Source organism: Chanos chanos, chromosome 5, assembly GCF_902362185.1.
Source record: "Chanos chanos chromosome 5, fChaCha1.1, whole genome shotgun sequence".
NCBI lineage: Eukaryota > Metazoa > Chordata > Actinopteri > Gonorynchiformes > Chanidae > Chanos > Chanos chanos.
In genome coordinates, this window is record NC_044499.1 from 13,611,203 (window position 1) to 13,629,335 (window position 18,133).

At 39.6% G+C, this 18,133-nt stretch overlaps 1 protein-coding gene across 1 annotated transcript; it reads right to left on the minus strand.

Annotated features, from left to right (window-relative positions):
- Positions 1-16,084: 16,084 nt before the first annotated feature.
- Positions 16,085-16,939, minus strand: LOC115812186 (leucine-rich repeat-containing protein 30-like). The gene has a single exon (XM_030774670.1). The coding sequence runs from the start codon at positions 16,937-16,939 to the stop codon at positions 16,085-16,087; it is 855 nt and encodes a 284-aa protein (XP_030630530.1).
- Between the last annotated feature and the right edge of the window lie 1,194 nt (positions 16,940-18,133).

The window sequence follows — 18,133 nt, forward strand, 5'->3', positions numbered from 1 at the left end:
TGTGTGTGTGTGTGTGTGTGTGTGTGTGTGTGTGGGTCCATAAAGAGAGGAAAGCAAAGCATGAAAATGGGGGCACAGTGAAAGTTAAAGCTCTTAATCTTCATGAAAAATAAACAGCCCAGGCCAGCCTCCTTTTGTGCAGTCAAACCCTCCCCCCTAAAAATATTATATATGGGATACACTTCTTGTAAATAGGCTGAAAGTCAGAGCTATATGGAGGGGAGATTATGCTTTGTGCTTCACTCAGCAAATTCCCACCTTGGTTTTTTTATAAGCTAACATTTTAGGGACGTAGTGCTGTTTTGAGAGATGCAAGACAATGCCACATGCATTCAGAGCTTACTGGCGACTAAGAGCACAATGTCAACAGTTTGTTTTAATGCAGTAAAACAGATAAGTAAACTGAGCCACTTCGCATTCTTATGGTTAAAAAAGTGCTGGTTTTAATCAGTCCACGCCATTCACACATGTTTAATAGCCAGTGAGTGGGTTGGGAGGTCTGAGTAAAACACAGAGACCTGAGGTAGCCGTGATGGGGAAGAGAGAAGGCCATCTCTCTGAAAACATCACGGGCCTGTCAGCTTGTTATGGCAGGGCAGTGCAATTGCAACATGAAGAATGGAGCCTGGCCTGTCTTTGTGTTAAAAAAAGGGGTGCTCTCCCCAGGGGTGGGGGGGGGGGGGCAGAGTGAGGGCAATTTAGGGCTTTCAAAAGGACAGAAACAGTGCAGGAAGGGTATACTGCCATGGAGAGAGAGAGAGAGAGAGAGAGAGAGAGAGAGAGAGAGAGAGAGGCAGCAATACGTTGAGGGATGGTGAAGTGGTCAGATGCATGGCCTTGTGTCACCAATTTGCAGCAGCATGGTTTGATTAAGCCATCAACTCTCTCTACAGCATACGATGACAGTCCCTGAAAATGTACGTTAGAAAGGACAGCATGTTGACACACACACACACACAGACACACCCACACACACACACACAGAGGAATTCACAGGAGCAACGTAAACGTAAATACACATGCAAAAACACAAGTATGCATGAAAATGTTGGCGTAGAAATACACAGACACCATGCCACCACGCATGCTCATGACCAAATGCCAAGGCTCAAATATGAGTAATGACAGCTTTATGAAACCCAAAGCAAAAAGAGAATAAATACAATTTTACAGAAACAGATCTTTAGACATGTATCTGCTGTTGTCTTAGAGAGATCACAAATCCAATAACATTATCATCAAAATAATTCTCAAGGCAAACAATATCATCTAATATCAATATATTACACAAGAAGTTCAGAACTAACACCGATGATAATCCAAGTTCAATAAGCATATGGAAATTGAGTACTGGAGAAAGCAAAGAGATTAAACCAAGCAGAATTTGGATGAGGAGCAACACTTGCTTAAAAAAAAAAAAAAAAATCAATAGCTCTGAAAACTGAAGTCTGTTTTTCATCTTTCTTTGATTTTTACCATCTTTTTTTTATTTTTTAATTTTTTTTTTTTTACAGCCCAAAACTGTCACAGATCTGTCTTAAATATGAAATTCAAATACTTTCCAAAGACAGACATTTGTGTGACATGAACAGCTTGTTTCTGCTGGTTGGTGATTATTTTTCTCAGCTCTACATGGTTCAGTCGACATTAGAGTTGGAGTTTGTGTTTGTTGTTTGCTTGGTGCAGAAGGACCTTAAGGTTCTAAAAGGACTGGCGATGTAAAGGCACTCGTAAATAACACTGACATAAAATCTCTGGTAAATTGCTTTCACGCGTTAAGTTTGTTTGTAGTTTGTAACATGTTTAAACGTTCATGTACATGAAACACCTATTCGACCTGCGCCTGACATAAGCAGTTGGCACTCTCCATAAGGTAATACCAGCCTTGGGGATTTTTCTCTACCCACACGGATTAAAGACGGGGAGGAGATAGGCTGTACGGCTGGTAAAATATTTGTAACACATAAAAAATGATAAGTAGTAGCTTAAGAATACCTTAGACAGTATTCCCTTTGCCACTAAAAAGGTCAACATAGTTGTGTCACACACCATGGATGGTGGTTACCAGCACAGCACAGTACCAGCATCTGTTGCCTATGGCAAAAACTGGACAATGAAACATACAGAAGAAGAGACACTCATAGCTTGTGTTTCTTTATAACATAATTATCGCTAAGGTCTGGTGTTGGAAATAATGAAGTGAGAGAGGTAGCTTATGCTTTAAAGAGAACTATTAACAGCTAAACTGAGATCTCTTACACAAAAGGCGTGAACTCAAGCACTATTGGATGGATTTGGATGGGGGAAAAAAAATGAGAGGATTCTAATTTGTGGTTATAAAGAATTTGTTTTACAATTACCCTGAAACATAGTTTAATCTCCTCTCTCTGTCAGAGTTGAAGGACTATTAAATGCTTTTGATTGCCACAATGTGTTCACACTGGAGCAGCAAGACTTAAACTGCTGTTGCCCGTCACAAATTTATTGTAAAGTCTCTCGAAAGTAATTGCTCAGATTCATTCAAACTGGTCACTTCTAAAACAGACATCTAACTAAACATCCCCCTAAGCTATTATTATCATTGTTATTATCATGTCACATTTGTAGCGTTTTGTTTATCTGGACATGTATCACCACCAAAACACAAGCTCTCAGTGTGTTTCCGACACAGTCGCTGATCCTTGCTTTAGGCTCCGTGTTGTAACTCCGCTGCCCTGTAATTTCTGAAACATGTGGCAAACTGTGATTACAGGCTTCAGGCTTCAAAAGCGGCATCATTTCTCCTGCTTATTGTTTTGCGCTTTGCATCGTCTTGTCTTTGATATCAAGCCTCGCAGCTGCGTTTCCTTAAGACCCACGAGAATGTTTCAAGTGCAGATGGGTTTGTTGCCTTTAACTGGTAATCTGTTTAAGGTTGTACCTGAGCATTCGCGAATGCTCTCTTTCCATCGCAGAGTGAATAAGTCAACCACGTCCAGACGCAGCTGTAATCGCCGTCAAAGCAGATTAGACCGCAGCATATGAAATACACCACGAGAGAGCCGAAATAGCCCGAATAACCCACTGGGAAAGGATTTCTTCATTTTATTATTATTGTTTAATGATATGTTCAATTGATTCATGTAATGATATTGTCACTAACAAAGTCAAACACCCCTTAAAATCAACCCCGTCTTGTTGGGTCTATAAAAATGTCATACATATGTCAAGAAATCACATTTCTAGTCAGATTCTACAGCTGCATTAACTTTGTTGTAAATGTGGTACACTGACTGTCAAAAGTATAACAGAAAAATGAAAAAGTTCGCCCATGTTTAATGTGGAGATGCAAATGAGGCATGAGCATTTTGGGGAGAGAAAATTGTCAGACTCTGTCAAAGCTGATGTCATTTCCTCCTGCAGCGCAGAGATGCCCGGCACTTGTACTGAGGGGTGAGACTTCTAGGATATGATCAATGGTATACTGTTTGAGCATCTCACAGATGCTTACGAAAACCAGCGTATGGTTCAAGATTTGTGATTTTGAATTCTACGCTCGGAATACACATCAATTAAGTCTGACTGAGAGAAATGTGAGAGGAATAGAGGGATGGAGGGATAGAGAGGTGAGTTAAGAAGGGATAATGCAGACGGAGCAGTGAGGGTAGGATTCCTGATTGAAATGCAGCACAAGAACACTCAGACCGTTCAGACCCTCCAACTGCTCTGGGTAATAGATTCCAGGCAGTTTCGCCTGATAAAGAGGTCATTCACTCTGCCTTTACCAAGTTTGTCCAGAGAACTGAACAGCAACTTCACACACACACACACACACACACACACTTGCACATGCACATACAAACTCACATGCACATGCAAACACAAGCACACAAACACACGCACGCACACACGCACTTAACATGTATCCATTTTTGCACAAGATTCCATGCAGATCCACGCACGCATGCACGCACGCACACACACACACACACACACACACACACACACACACACACACACACACACACATATACACACTTTATTCTCTGCTGTGCCTCACACAGATACAGGAGCCTGGATGTGACAGTGGGTCTGTTGCGTGCAGTATTGTAATGTTGGTAAATCTCCCAATGGAATTAGTCTCATGCTGAGTTAGATGCTGAGGGGCAAACAGAGGGGAAGAGTGTGTGTGTGTGTGTGTGTGTGTGTGTGTGTGTGAGAGAGAGAGAGAGAGAGAGAGAGAGAGAGAGAACCTCAGGGGCACAATGCTTGTTTATTGTATCAAACAGACTATCAGTGTAATTCCTCCCCCAGGAGCTTCTAGCTTCTATAGCCAACAGAAAACAATCTAAAATATGAGTTAATCAGAGGAATATAAGATACCAAAAGGCATTTTTATATGTGTCCTGGGGAACCTAGCCAATGACCTTTGTAACTTCATGAAATGCCCTTCAAACTTAAGTCAAACACACATCTTGTTTTGACATAGCTCAGATGAATACTTTCACAAAAAATAAACAAACATTCTTCAGAACATGGAGCAAAGGCTTAAGCTTGGATAAAAAAATCGACGCTCTCACTATAACAAAAACAAAATAACACATCCCACACCACATCAAAGTGAGACTGCACTGCTGACCTCATTCTAACTCAACATTATTGACCCAGTCCATCATTAATAGCTGCATTTTAAACAGTAACAGCACAAACACACGCCAGTGCTAATGTGGCCTGCTCAAATAGGCCCTAATGCATTAATGACCAGGAGAAAAGTGCTAATGTCGCTAGTGTAGATCGGGCCTGACAGTAATGGAGGATTTTGCCTGTGGTTAAATTCATAAAGAACACAGAGGGAGGGGAGAGGCAGAGAGGGGGGGTTGCCCTTCACCTGCAGCCTGTCTGAAATCATGACAAACACGAGAGAAACATCAGCCGACAAGGTGAATTCTCAAATCTCACGACCCACGTTATCCCTGGCCGAGAGACAGAGTGTGTGAGAGAGAGAGATAGAGAGAGAGAGAGAGAGAGAGAGAGAGAGAGAGAGAGAGAGAGACAGAACTTTTGGCAGAAGCATGTATTTTCTTAGAACTGGCCAAAACTGCTCACCCAGCATAGGGGAAGGCACATCTCATCTAGCATCTAAGGCGTCAGACCTCTTTGTGTTATTTATTTATTTATTAAGACGTTGAATAATTTATTTAAATTTCATGTATGATTTTTCTCATATATGCAACAATCAAAAAAATACTTATGCACCTTACCAATGTTTGATTGATATTTTATGTGAAATTCCAACTGAACCATGATTAGCACACATGTATACACACACATATATGTACACACACGCACAAATAAAAGTTGACAAATTGCACAAATTTACAAAGATTTATTAATTATATATTCCATTTCAATCTTTCTGAATGTTCATGACAAAGAAGTGGAGAGGATGCTAAGTTTAAACATAAACACAAAACATCATTTGCAGAATCTATTCGATTGCACACCCAGTGAACCAAAGCCAGCATATGAGCAGAATACACACATCCCACCTAAGAGGGTCAAGGGTTTCACTTGAAGAGAGACGCATTTGCTTTGCCGTAAATAACAGACTTTGCCGTAAAATGCCTTCCTCCTGATTGGGACCCTCTGTACCCCCCACTCCCCCCACCCCTTCATCTCCCCGCTCATCATTAGACTCAATCGAGACCCTAGGAGCATTAATTAGTGATATTTTTCAGAGTGCTTGGACCCTCTCAAACACTGTCTATGCATGCAAACTTCTGTAAACACAGTCCGCTGCATAACAAGTTGTTGTTTATCTCCCTTGCAAGTTTTTCTGTTTTTTGTTTTTTTTGAAATGGTGATAAGACCACAATGTAAATGACTTGAGCATGGTTCGTGATCTTTCTCAGTCTCTCTTTCTCTGTCTGTCTGTCTGTTTTGTCCCTGTCCTTCAACATCTCTTAACCTCAACACCTCATTCCCTCTTTTCTCACTATTGTTCTCTCTTTTGTCACCTCCATGTAACATACAGCATCTGTATCATCTGCTCTTTCTTCTCTCTCTCTCTCTCTCTGCCTCTCTCTCTCTCTCTCTCTTCGTTAGACTGTCTCTGTGTCTGTGTGAGATTCATTAGCTTTTATCCTCTTCATTTGAACAAGGAGCTGTGTATAATTAGTGTATCTGTTTGTCCAGCATTTTTCACGCAGCCGCATCTCAAGGCCAATTACCATGTGCCTGCAACTCCGTGCTACCATCACTGTCATCCATCTCAAGAGCAGACTTCCAGTTATTACCAGTCCTCCTCCGATTCCAATCTAATCACTCTCCAATAAACAATTAAGTCTGGATGTTGAAGGGTGTGTAAAAAAAAAAAAAAATAGGACAAGTGACATTACATGTCCATTATGATGTCGTGTGACTTCCATGTGGACCCTTCAAGCATATATTCATTTTCAATTATAAATCCATTACGTTTGATTGGATCACTAATTGAATTCTAAACTCTCTGTAGAGAATCTGGTGGAGTGTTGTCTGTTGTGGTAGCTCGTACATTCAAACTGATGCAACAGACCGGATGGTATGAAGATGGAATCAAACACATAGTGAAAACCCCAGGAGGCTTACTGACAACCTGCTGAAATTCAGACTAGTCTTTCCCCAACTTCTTCAGATGCCAAAAATCTGACAAATATCATCTTTAAAGAAAAAACACATACACACACAAAAAACAAAAAAAACAAAAAAAGATTAAACAAATGTTCTCAGTTGGGTGACCAAATCCTGTCGGACAAAGCTGATGATCATAAGCCAACAGTGTTTAACAGTCCATCAGAATCTGAGAAACAGCCAAAAGGCAGAAGTTGAAAAAACATGATCATATAAGATGAGACAAGATAAGATTAATAGTATCTGAGACTACAATACAGATAAGAGAGTCAGATTTAAACAATCCTTGGTTAAGTATTAATATAAATCACTGCAGAATTTTTTATTTCCTTGCTTTTGTTGCTGTTATTGAAGCCATCTTGCAACTTCCTAGATATTTAATTTCATTCTCCACTGGTTCAAAGAAAGTGACCACACTTCACTGTATTTTTGCTGGCACCCTGCATTACAACAGAGGATGCTAAAACAAAGCCTTTTATTGGTGGGGGACATGGGGAAAAAATATTAAAATTATCGTGGGACTTTAAATGAGGAGCTGTTTATCTTTTCAGCCAGACTTCACTTCGAATAACTGCTGTGTTGACTATCAGCGCCGGTCAAGCAGGACACAACCCTCAGCAGAAAACAAAAAAGTAGTATTGCTGAGGACTCACGAAACAACAGTACTACACATATTCTCCACCATAAGACACCGTCAAGCCCTTTTAGTAAATAGTTTTAACAGACAATGTTCTTATTCAATAAATAGTCAGAATACATCTTGGATCTAATGAAGCAGTATATCAGACTGTTTATTGGCTGTATACAAGGTTTATAATAAGTTGAGTGTACTGTGTACACTTCATTACGCCATCTTCTTAAAGTGAATGTATCTCACGTCTTCCCATTAGGATGTGGGAACAATGTCTTCCCAGAATATCAGAGTAACTGGAAGACTTTGCAATGTCAGCACTGCTGTTTTGCAAAGGGCGAAGAGTAAAAGCAAGCTATGAATGATCAACACATCAACACACACATCAGAGACACAGCACATCCTGTGTCTCTGGACCTCCTGTTCTTTAACACGTCAAGCTGATCGAAGAAGCCAAACACCGTCACGCACAGATCCTCTGATGATCAGCCCAGCTAAACAAATTCTGTCACTTCATGTTGTCGAAAATAAGAACATATTAACAACAGGCTTTTGTTGTTTCAATCCCAATTAGACTCAAGGCTAAACTGTTTTCCAGGGCTCTTCAGAATCCTAATGTGCTGCATCACCTATGTTTGTGTAGGTCTGGAACTCAAGTACAACTCTTTAAAATGAAGTTTGACCACTCTAGTTTTAGAGTGACATTTTTATATGCATGTTTTGCACTCTGTAGATTTAAGTGACCAGTAACTGTCACTCAGCAGGCGATAGATCTCATTTCCTTGCGGCCATCCTGGTAATCAGTCACCTAGCGTGAAGGAAGACTTGGCGATGATTTGCACCTGGGTTACATATTTACACAGGCAGTTGAGAAATTAGTACAGCATTAATCGATGCCTCGAGTGACATAGGAAGCACGGACCCTGACAGTTATTTATCACTCCGTCCTCTCTCTGTCTGGGTTCAGCAAAGCGCACCCAGAGGAGAAATCACACTCAATAGACCCTTGGAACACAAGGGAGTCTTCATATAATTAGTGTAAGACTGAACATTTTCATATTAACTGTGGATATGCTTAATTTACGTTATTGCTGATTACTTTGCTTTAAATTGTTTCCCATGAAGACGGAATTTATGACCCACATCTGAACACAGACACAAATTTTACAAATATAAAGAACTGCCATCTAACTTTGTGAGAAAAAATGTGGTCAAAAGGCGACTATTTAACGCAGATAGTTGTATAAAATCTAATACAAAAAGTTGCTCGCCGTAATCTGAATCTCAGACGTTATTTGCGTCCATTAATTCACACCGTAAGCAAAATATGAGTGTGCCATGCTGCCCCCCTCAGGTCGCTAGTGAAAAGAATCAATCTCTCTTGTGATTATAATCCTGCCTGCCAGGATCCTTTACAGAAATCTAACAAAATCATAGAAGTAGGTGCTGGAAAAAAAATCTGACAGATCATAGCTTTGCAAACTACTGAGAAAATTAAGCATTTTGGTAATTCTGACCAAACACGAATATGTAAAAAGTAACCCTGCAATATTTTGCATAATTATAAACAAAACATGTTTCATATAAACAAATAAATTAGTAAAACTACATAGTGAGAGTGTGCTGTAATTACTGGATAATTTTATATTTTATTATAACTAGTTCAAGTGTCGACGTACTCTGTAGTTGAAAAGTGACAAAGCTCCCTCCGGCAGTCGGCTGCATTAAGCATGCAAGCAGTTATTGATTAGCTTAAAGATAATGTACTCCTAGTCATAGGCCTAGAAAAAATCTATTGTCCAGACAGTTAAAATGACCCCTTTTAACAGTAACAACAAAACTTGTCACCTCCAGCCATATGGAAACTACTATACGCTACTCAGCTATTCTTTACAGGGTGCAGTGACACCTGTGATGATCCAAAACTTCAGACAGATAACTTTGTAATTGTTTTTATGGTATTAGATCACTTTAAGATGTAACATGAAATCAATTACCCTTAGCCCAACGCGCGCGCCGTAATTTATTAATTGAGTCATAGGAGTTCAAGAACACGAACTACCATCACAGGGCATAAAGGAATTAGGACCTCTCAGTAATAAAGACTCATCACTAAAGAATCGAGAATAGGTAACATATCGACATTTTCATGAATAAATAAAAAAAATTGCCCTGACTGTGTGTAACTACTTATCGTATTAGTTAAAAAATCAATAATTTTGACTCCATTACGAACTTAGAATCTACGAAAGCTCCCTTTTGTAAAATTATATGTATCTGAAAGCATCCATCATGCGTTTGAAAATAGTGTCCAAAGAGTTAATCAAGGTACAGGCTATAAGAAGTTGAAATCGGTGAGAAGTTTCTGGTGTGATTACTAATTCACAAACCTCTTAACAATTGGCAGCTGTGGAAGATTAGGTGAAGCACTTTAGCAAGTCTTGCCAAATAATCAAAGTACGCAGAAACTCCTGACCACCTAAAAACTACAACCTCTCAACAGTGAACTAACGTCAGTATCAGTAAAAATGGAGACGTGACAGCATCAGCAATATCATTAAGGTCTTTTTTAGGCTAATTTTCCCTTTTAAATCAAATGGTGCGACTACCAACAGTTATCTGGTCACTCGAATGATCTGCACTGACAAAACTGGTGTTATTTCGACTGTGATATAGTGTCGCTGTTACATTTATGATAAAATGTTTAAAGAAGTGATATGCAAAGCGTTCCACACAGCTCTCCAACGAACAAATAATTCTAAGGCACAGCGCGGTCATGTGTATATATAAATAGAGCAAAGGATCGGGACCTTATAATTATCGAGTCTTTCTGTCCAGTGCAGAGCAGTCAGTTTGTGGAAGCTTGCACAGTTCTATGAGTGCATTCCGTAAGCAGACTTGGAACTTTACGCACATCATGTAATATGGGTATGATTTGGTACGGTCAGTGACACCGTAGATAAATATGTAGAAGGATGTGCTTTAGTCAGTTAGTCAACTCATCTTCACACGCAGAACGCCAAGTTTACCAGAGACATTACGAAAAGGAAGTTACCAATTATAACAGCCGGTGTTTAATCAGAGAAACATTGTGCACGTTCACATGTAACTTTACAGCACGCACGTAATGATAATTCAGAATAAACTCTTACCTTTAAACACCTGTCCCCGGACGGAGATCAAAAGACTGACCGCAGTGAATAAACAAGTTACAACTTTATCCATCTCGGCAGTTTCTCCAACGTTATCCCCGTCTGCCGGGGGTAACACTGCCTACTGAGTTCAGCTGTCGACTTCTGAAATGTCTCTATCTGCGAAGGTGAGTGGCAGAACCCTAAGTTGATTTCACTCTCTGTCCTTCCCTCCGCACTTCTCTCAGAGTACTTGCGGTTTCGCTCCGACTTCCAGATTTCCAGGAGGAGCCTCAGGACATTAGTCATGGGGTGAGCAGTCAGTATGCTCTCCGGTAGAGGGTGTATGCGAGCTCTTGCACGGCTCGGTGCGCTTCTCTGAATACAGAATTTGAGAGGGAACGCATACAGGGGGAAAGAATGCACAAAACCGTTGGTGCGCATGTCCCCTCCCATTTCACGTCCTTCCATGCAAAAGGGAATTTTTAAGGAGAGGAAAACTTTTAGTTCCATTTTATCAGGTACAAAGAAATCATACAACTTGCTATTTAACATTTAACTCAACTACTTAACGAGTCCTTGGCTTAGTTCAAAGAACAATGCATTTTCTAACGATAATGATGTTTGTTAAAACGATTATAATGTTTGTTATTGGTTGTTTTGTTTTAGCGAGAAAAGTACTTTGGTCAGCAAAATTATCCATGATGTGGTATTAATTTTAGTTAACTGACAAATGGGCTACCACTAAATCTACTTCTAGCTTGTAATTAAGTTTGTATTCGTAGTCACCCTTTATTTTTGATAGTATTAATCAGTGCTAAGGCTGTAGCATTAAAATACAAAGTTAGGATCTTTTAGATGAAGGTTGGCTAAAGGTTGAAGGTTAGTTTAACGATGCCAGTAATAGCTAACAGTGTGCACCCCAAGGCTGAAGCTGCATGACTCTGAAGTGGAAGATGCGATTCAAATAGTTTAACATGGAGTAGTACTAAGATGTTTTTGTTGTTTGTTTTGAAAATGTGAAAATTCTGAAAACCAAAGGCTAAAATTAAAGGTGTACATTAGTACCACCATACCAACATTCATAATATTCACACTTAAGATGTCTTGTTCAGCATGAACCAAACTGTGATGTAAACATGAGCAGGACATGTAAGAAAATATGGGAGACTCCAGGATATCCCTATTTCTGATCTGAAAAAATTACTGGTTCAATTGATGTGTCTAAACACCACAAATTTCTGAAATGTATCATTTTAATGTTTAATCCTGTGTAACATGATAGCTTTCCAACTTCAGATTACCCATGCATCACAAAGTTGGCTAGCTATTCAATATTTTGATATGTTAACCTGTCAGCTTGTGCTCTGCCCTCTCAGTATTTATTTCGTATTCGATGAGTAATCTAATGTGTATGAATATAAACAATTTTCCTCAATTTATCCAAATGAGTGCTCTTTAGGTGCCTTGCACCCTTGCTGCCAAATGATTTTGAATAAAATGTCAAAGCAATTGTCCATACGTGAGAGATCAGCACTTATGTAATTGTGGGTCAGTTCAAGTTCTAACTGTGCTAAATGGGTAGGCCAACACATAATGTGAAAATAACGAGCGCACTAACCTTGCTCACCTCAACTATGATGACAGCAGATATCCCAAGTCTCTTGGAAGATCCGGGAGTCTTACGGAAATCAACATCACCTCCTTAACTCGCAGGGGGATGCACCTCCTCTCCCTGAAATCAATTTTTCATGGTTGGGATGTCTGTGACAGGTGTGTGATAGTAACACTCGAGACATCAAGTGTAGGGTACGTTGGAACTCCAAAAAGGCGCAGACTGAAAACTTGATCCCCTTTAAATGTAATGATTTGTGAATTTGTTTAGAAATGAAAAAGGTGAAAATGAAACAGAACTGCTTTTTGCCCCGTGTAACATGAATTAAGAAAATGTCATACAGCCCTACTTTTGTTAAGGATTAATGCTTTGAAACTGAAATGTTGTAAATTTGGGCATTTCAGTGGATTGAAAGTATTCAGAAAATGTCATATATATTTTGTTTGAGTAACTGAAGTGTATATGTGATGCCAAAAGAGCCCTCTTGAATTATCCAGCATGTGATATTTGGGAATTATGATAGGGACAAAAGGTTACAGTCAAGGGTACCAGACCTTTTGTTAATAGATGTTTGGGGAAATCCCAACAATCACACCCTCCAAAATCAACCCCAAAACAAATAAAAGCTGTTTGAATCCATCATCCAAATCAATAAACTGATCAATGATTTAAGAGGAGAGACATGCATAAACTAACTGTAAATGTCATTAGGGAGTACAGCACTTAAACCCCAGTGAATCTGTAACTGCAGAACATGTGGAGTGTTAAAACTAATACAGCAGTTGTGGAAAAACTCGGTCTCATAGACTCTAGAACATAATTTAATGCGCAGTAACCTATAGTGGCCTGTCAGAGTTATGGGGGAAATAACAGACAATTGCTTTTTTCCATCTCAAGATCATCAGTTTATTTTACAAGATTAGAAATAAGAGTCCTATAATCTTGAGGTCACAGAGATATAAAACTCCAGAGTTATGACTGTTATTGTGCTGCATTCTTGTAAATTACACTTATCAGGGTGATTGATGAACACTACAATAGTCTCCTTTGCCTTATTAATCATCATTTTGTTCTCTGAACTAAAAAAGAAAATTAAAGTTGCAAATCAGTAAGATGGCACGGTAGAGGGAAGGGGTGTAACGGCTTGGAAACCAGTATTTAGCAATACTTGAGGTGAAACATTTAGACATTGTTCATTTGTTCAGTCGTAAATTAATTTATTCAAACAAAACATATATAATTCGTCAGCCCAAATTGCCTAATTACTGCCTTTTGTTTTAATGACTGAATAAATGTGCTCCATTGAATATGTTCTGCCCTTTGACAGTTGGTGTCATTGCTTTAAATTTCATTTATTCCCGTTATGCAAGGTTATTTCACTTTGCATTCATTTTAACAATAGAATGGGTGTGCAACTATGACTGTGGGGGTGGGGGTGGGGGGCTTGTTTGGAGTGCACACACTATCATACATTAACCTGATTGCATGCTTAAGATGTTGCTGCTAATTGACTTTCATAGGGATACCATCACATATCTCCAGTTGGATGTGACCTTCCTAAGAGGTTTTGAACATCATTACTTGATTGGCCAATTGGAAGCCATGTTGAATATTTGCTGTTGTTCTCTTAATGAAATGACTGGACTAACCTTGACTTGGATGTGTGTGTGTGTGTGTGTGTGTGTGTGTGTGTGTGTGTGTGTGTGTGTGTGTGTGTGAAGCACAGTGTTAAGTGAGCAGCCATACTGAGCTTTTTGACACAAGGAGAGAAGGGACATTACTGATAAGTGTAGCCCAAGGTCAGTGCCGCTGTTTGAACCATCTGCTTCCTGACATTCACCCTTCCAGTCCTTTTTTTTTTTTTAATAAGAATTTAGAAAGGAGAATGGAGTAATCTGTTTAAAGGCACAGTGTCATAGTGAGATTTGAGTGTGACCTACTTACAACTCTGAAAGGTGATTGTTTGTACTTGTGAAGTCAGGACCATCCTTCAGGAGAGCATTATTGTAGCCCCTGTAGGACTCACACGTGGATAAATTTTGGATGTCATGTCAAGATCAGAACAATAGAGGGGGCCATTGTGTCTCCACTTCAAAATGTATTCTATCTCAGCTTCATTCTGGAAAAGACAATCTATTTACAGATGTTGGTTTAGCATAAAGAAATTAGATGAGAGGAAGAAATACAGATATTTAAAAATTCTTCAAACCCCGTTTTAAGTACTTATCACTCACTCAGAACTTGTTACCCTCATTAAGTCTAAATCCCCATCCAATTAAGTGTATTTAAGCAATACAAAGTACAAAAGACACAAGGGAACACTTTGACACAGCCAATTAACATTTGCATTTGGCCTCCTCATTATTTATTTATATAAATGATTGAAATAAATTGTCTGAATACTTTTCTGAGCACCTGCTATGTAAAACATCCCATCTTTATATAACTTACATAAGTATGTTTTTTTCTCATCTTATCAGGGTTTTTTTCAGACTGTAAGAGACATATCCACCCAAAGCAACTTAAATCTCATGAAATAAATCACAAGGTCATTTTTTACATATCTGAGAGTACAATAAGAATATTGTACATTTTCTCTGGGCCATTTTGTTTTTAAATGAAGCTTTTCATCTGACATCAGAGGGGAAAAAAGTCAAAAGAAGTCAAGAAAAAGTCAAGCTGTATTTGTGTTAATATGATAGTACTCTTTTGGATGGTATTACTCTGGTTATTACTCTTTCAGTTACAACAGTAACCACAATGATTAAATATTTACGCAGCTAATATTGTAATTTAAAGGACAGGTCCTCTCAGTACTTCCAGGCGCTTTTGTATTGAAACACAAAAAGCTTTTGCACACTTAGCCATACTGAAGGAGAATGCGACAACAGCAAAATGAATTGTGAATATACGGGTACATTCTGTATATTTGATGTGAAACAGCATGTTCTAACAAAACTTAAGAGTTTTTCAGTGTGTACATATGAAAGTATTAGGAATACAGTGATATGTCATTCAGTTAAGAACTGAATGTGTTTGCCTATTCAACTCTAAATGCTTCTAACATGGGCCCTCCTACTCACCCCAAATCTCCTCTCTACACACCCCATAGTTTCCATTAGCCATGCTTAGAGATTATCCCCAGAACCGTTTTTTTGAGTGTGTGTGTGTGTATGTGTGCACGCGCGTGTGTGATGGCAGCTGGGGTACAGCTAGCCCATTCTTATGCCCCTGACCTACACAAAGTGATACTAAGCTTAAAGATTACACAGGGCAGAATGCTGGACTAAAATAGAGGTGATGGTCCCCAGACTAACAGGCACTCACATGCTCCATTCACGGTTATGTCTATTGTTAGTATGGATACAGCTTACTGATAATAAGCCATTTTATGTTTTCTTGATACGCATCTGTCTGGCCTGCCTGTTGTTTTTTTGTTTGTTTGTTTTTCCTGTACACTGGGCAGCAGAAACATTTTATTTCTGTGCAGTTGAATCCCAGTTGTACCTCCACTGTCTCTGAGATCGCTGCCTTAAAATAGCAATCACAAAACAGTAAATCTATTGTTTCCAGTTTATTTAAAACCGCAAACATACCATGTGAATAAGAAACTTCACACCTTTTCTTTCTCAGATAAATGGCAATCTTCAGACATGAGGTTTTTTCAGACATGTTCAAATTACTGTTATATGACTTCGGTGTATCTTCTGAAAACCTTTTTCTACACTCAATATGGTCCTAGATTTAATTTAGTGTGCATAATGTATGTGTATCTAATGTGATGATTACTTACCAAATACAACTTCAACTTATGTTAAATGGTTTGTTAGCCCACCTTATTTCACACATACATGTGATAATCTATTTAATTTTAAACAGGTTAGCCCTCTCCTCTAATTTTTTGTCAGCTTGTGTTTAAAAAAAAAAACATTGAAAATTACTCTAATAAAAAATGCAGGTTCTGTAGGTACATAAATGCAAATGTAAGAGTTAACTGACATTCCATATGGTGATTATGGTGCTGATGATTAATATTGTGTTGGTGAGCAGGCTCAGTAATCAGGCTGGTTTAAGGTAATTGTACAGTGCAGTGAGACCCCCCCGCAGCACCTCCTGAATTGGTTTTAGCAGAGGGTTATGAATGATATGGAGACCTTTATCCAGAGGATGGCAAGCCAGCTTCTCTAGCCTCTTCAGCAGGTACATATCTACGGGCACGCTCTGCAGATCGTTAAAGTCCACGTTAAGCAGTTCTAGTGCGCCCAGAGAGCACAGTGTCTTGGGCAGCACGTGAATTTGGTTTCCCTCCACAATCAGGATCTTCAAGTTGACCAGGTCCTGGATCTGGTCAGCGATATTCTCCAACCGGTTGCAAGCCAGGTGCAGAAAGACCAGACTTCGCATGCGGTACACGCAGGTAGGGATGTGCGCAATGCGGTTGTGGCTTAGGTTCAGTTTGGTCAGCTTGCACATGGTTGCTAGGCTGCCTGGCAGCCCAGTGATTTGGTTGTGTGCAAGGCTTAGGACCTCCAGCTTGGTACAGGCTCCCAGCTCTTCTGGCACCTCACTTAGACGATTATGGTAGGCAAAGAGAACCTTAAGATTTCTTAATAGACCAATCTCGGGTGGCAGGCTGGCCAGCTCGTTACCCCAAAGGTTGAGTAGCACTAGATTCTCCAAAGCACCTAGACTAGAGGGCAGTACACACAGGCAGTTTAGAGACAGATTCAGTTTCTCCAGCTCCCGAAGTTCCCAGAGTTCTTCCGGCATCTCATCCAGCCCTCGCATGGCAAGGCTCAGGATGCTGTAACCAAAGTGCGTGGTGGCATGTTTCCGGATACGATCCACGGACGAAAGGGTCATCCGTCGCTTCAGCTCCACAGTGACAAATTCCTTGGACTGCTTTCCTCCCATGATGCCTTTATGAAACCCACTTAGCAAATGCGGCTCCGAAGCTGTTGTTTTTCCACCAATACCATCTTGACGAAGCACTGAACCTAGCGAGAGACGACAGAAGTTGAGTCTGTTGAGATTTTATGACTTGTGTATGATTTTGCAGCTTGCTGTAGTCCTTCCTCTTTGGTGCTGTGGCAAAGTTTGAAGGAGTTCGTGGACGATCTTTTTGAGCTTCCCCCTCCAGCTGTCGCTGTCACTTCACCCCTCTGACCAAGAGCTACAACTGGCATGACTGCCCAGCCCTGGGATCACTTTGTACTCTCTCTCACACACACACATACACAATCATATGTGCCTGCACATGTGGATATGTATAGTAAGCTCACGTCATTAGGGAAGGTACAGTTAAGTCAAGAGGTCAAGCAGTGCTTAATTATAGTCTCATAAGATTACTCCCCAGAAAGTTCTGGTGGAGTTCAGGTACAGTTTTGTACACCATCAGATGAACACAGCAAACCACAATGCAGGAAATACATTTTGTATTATCTAACACAACATGAGCAGAATAACTGTTATTTATTTATTTTTTTGCTAATTGTGGTATATCATGAATATGAAGTTATGTAAGCTGTGTAATAACCTGTCTTAAATTTGGCAGCAGGCTGAGCACTGTGAAAACAAAGAATCATGACTGAAAAAAGTAACAGTCCTTAGTGGTATTAATGCTGAAGTCCCTCTGTCTGTAGGACAGCCGACATCAGACCTCAAAGTGGTCTGTTAAAGTGCCATGGCAGACTAAACAGACTAAATTTGGCCCCTCCAGGAATGCATTTGTGAAAATAAAGTTATAAGTTTTATATTTTGGTTTGGGGGGGGGCATATTTTTCAGTCCTTGTTTCTCCAGTTAACTGTCAGCATTTCCAGAGCCCATAAGTCTGTATGGACCACAGAATAGTAACTTATTGCACAAACAATATCTGGAGCAGAGTTGTCATGCAAACACATGTATGAGGATATAAAGAATCACAAAGGGGAAAAATACTTACATACATGCATTTATAACCTAAGTAAAATATAGCTGACAAATTCAGCTTTCAAATTCACCTGTATGTTTAATATATATCTCATGTTAGGCGTATGTGTTTCTTGTTCTTAGATTGAAGAATTCTTGATGTGTGATCAACAATCCAACACATGAAAGAAACGTTTTAA

Coding starts and splice junctions, on each gene's coding strand:
- LOC115812186 (XM_030774670.1), bottom strand. CDS start 16,939: ATGGGAGGAAAGCAGTCCAAGGAATTTGTCACTGTGGAGCTGAAGCGA.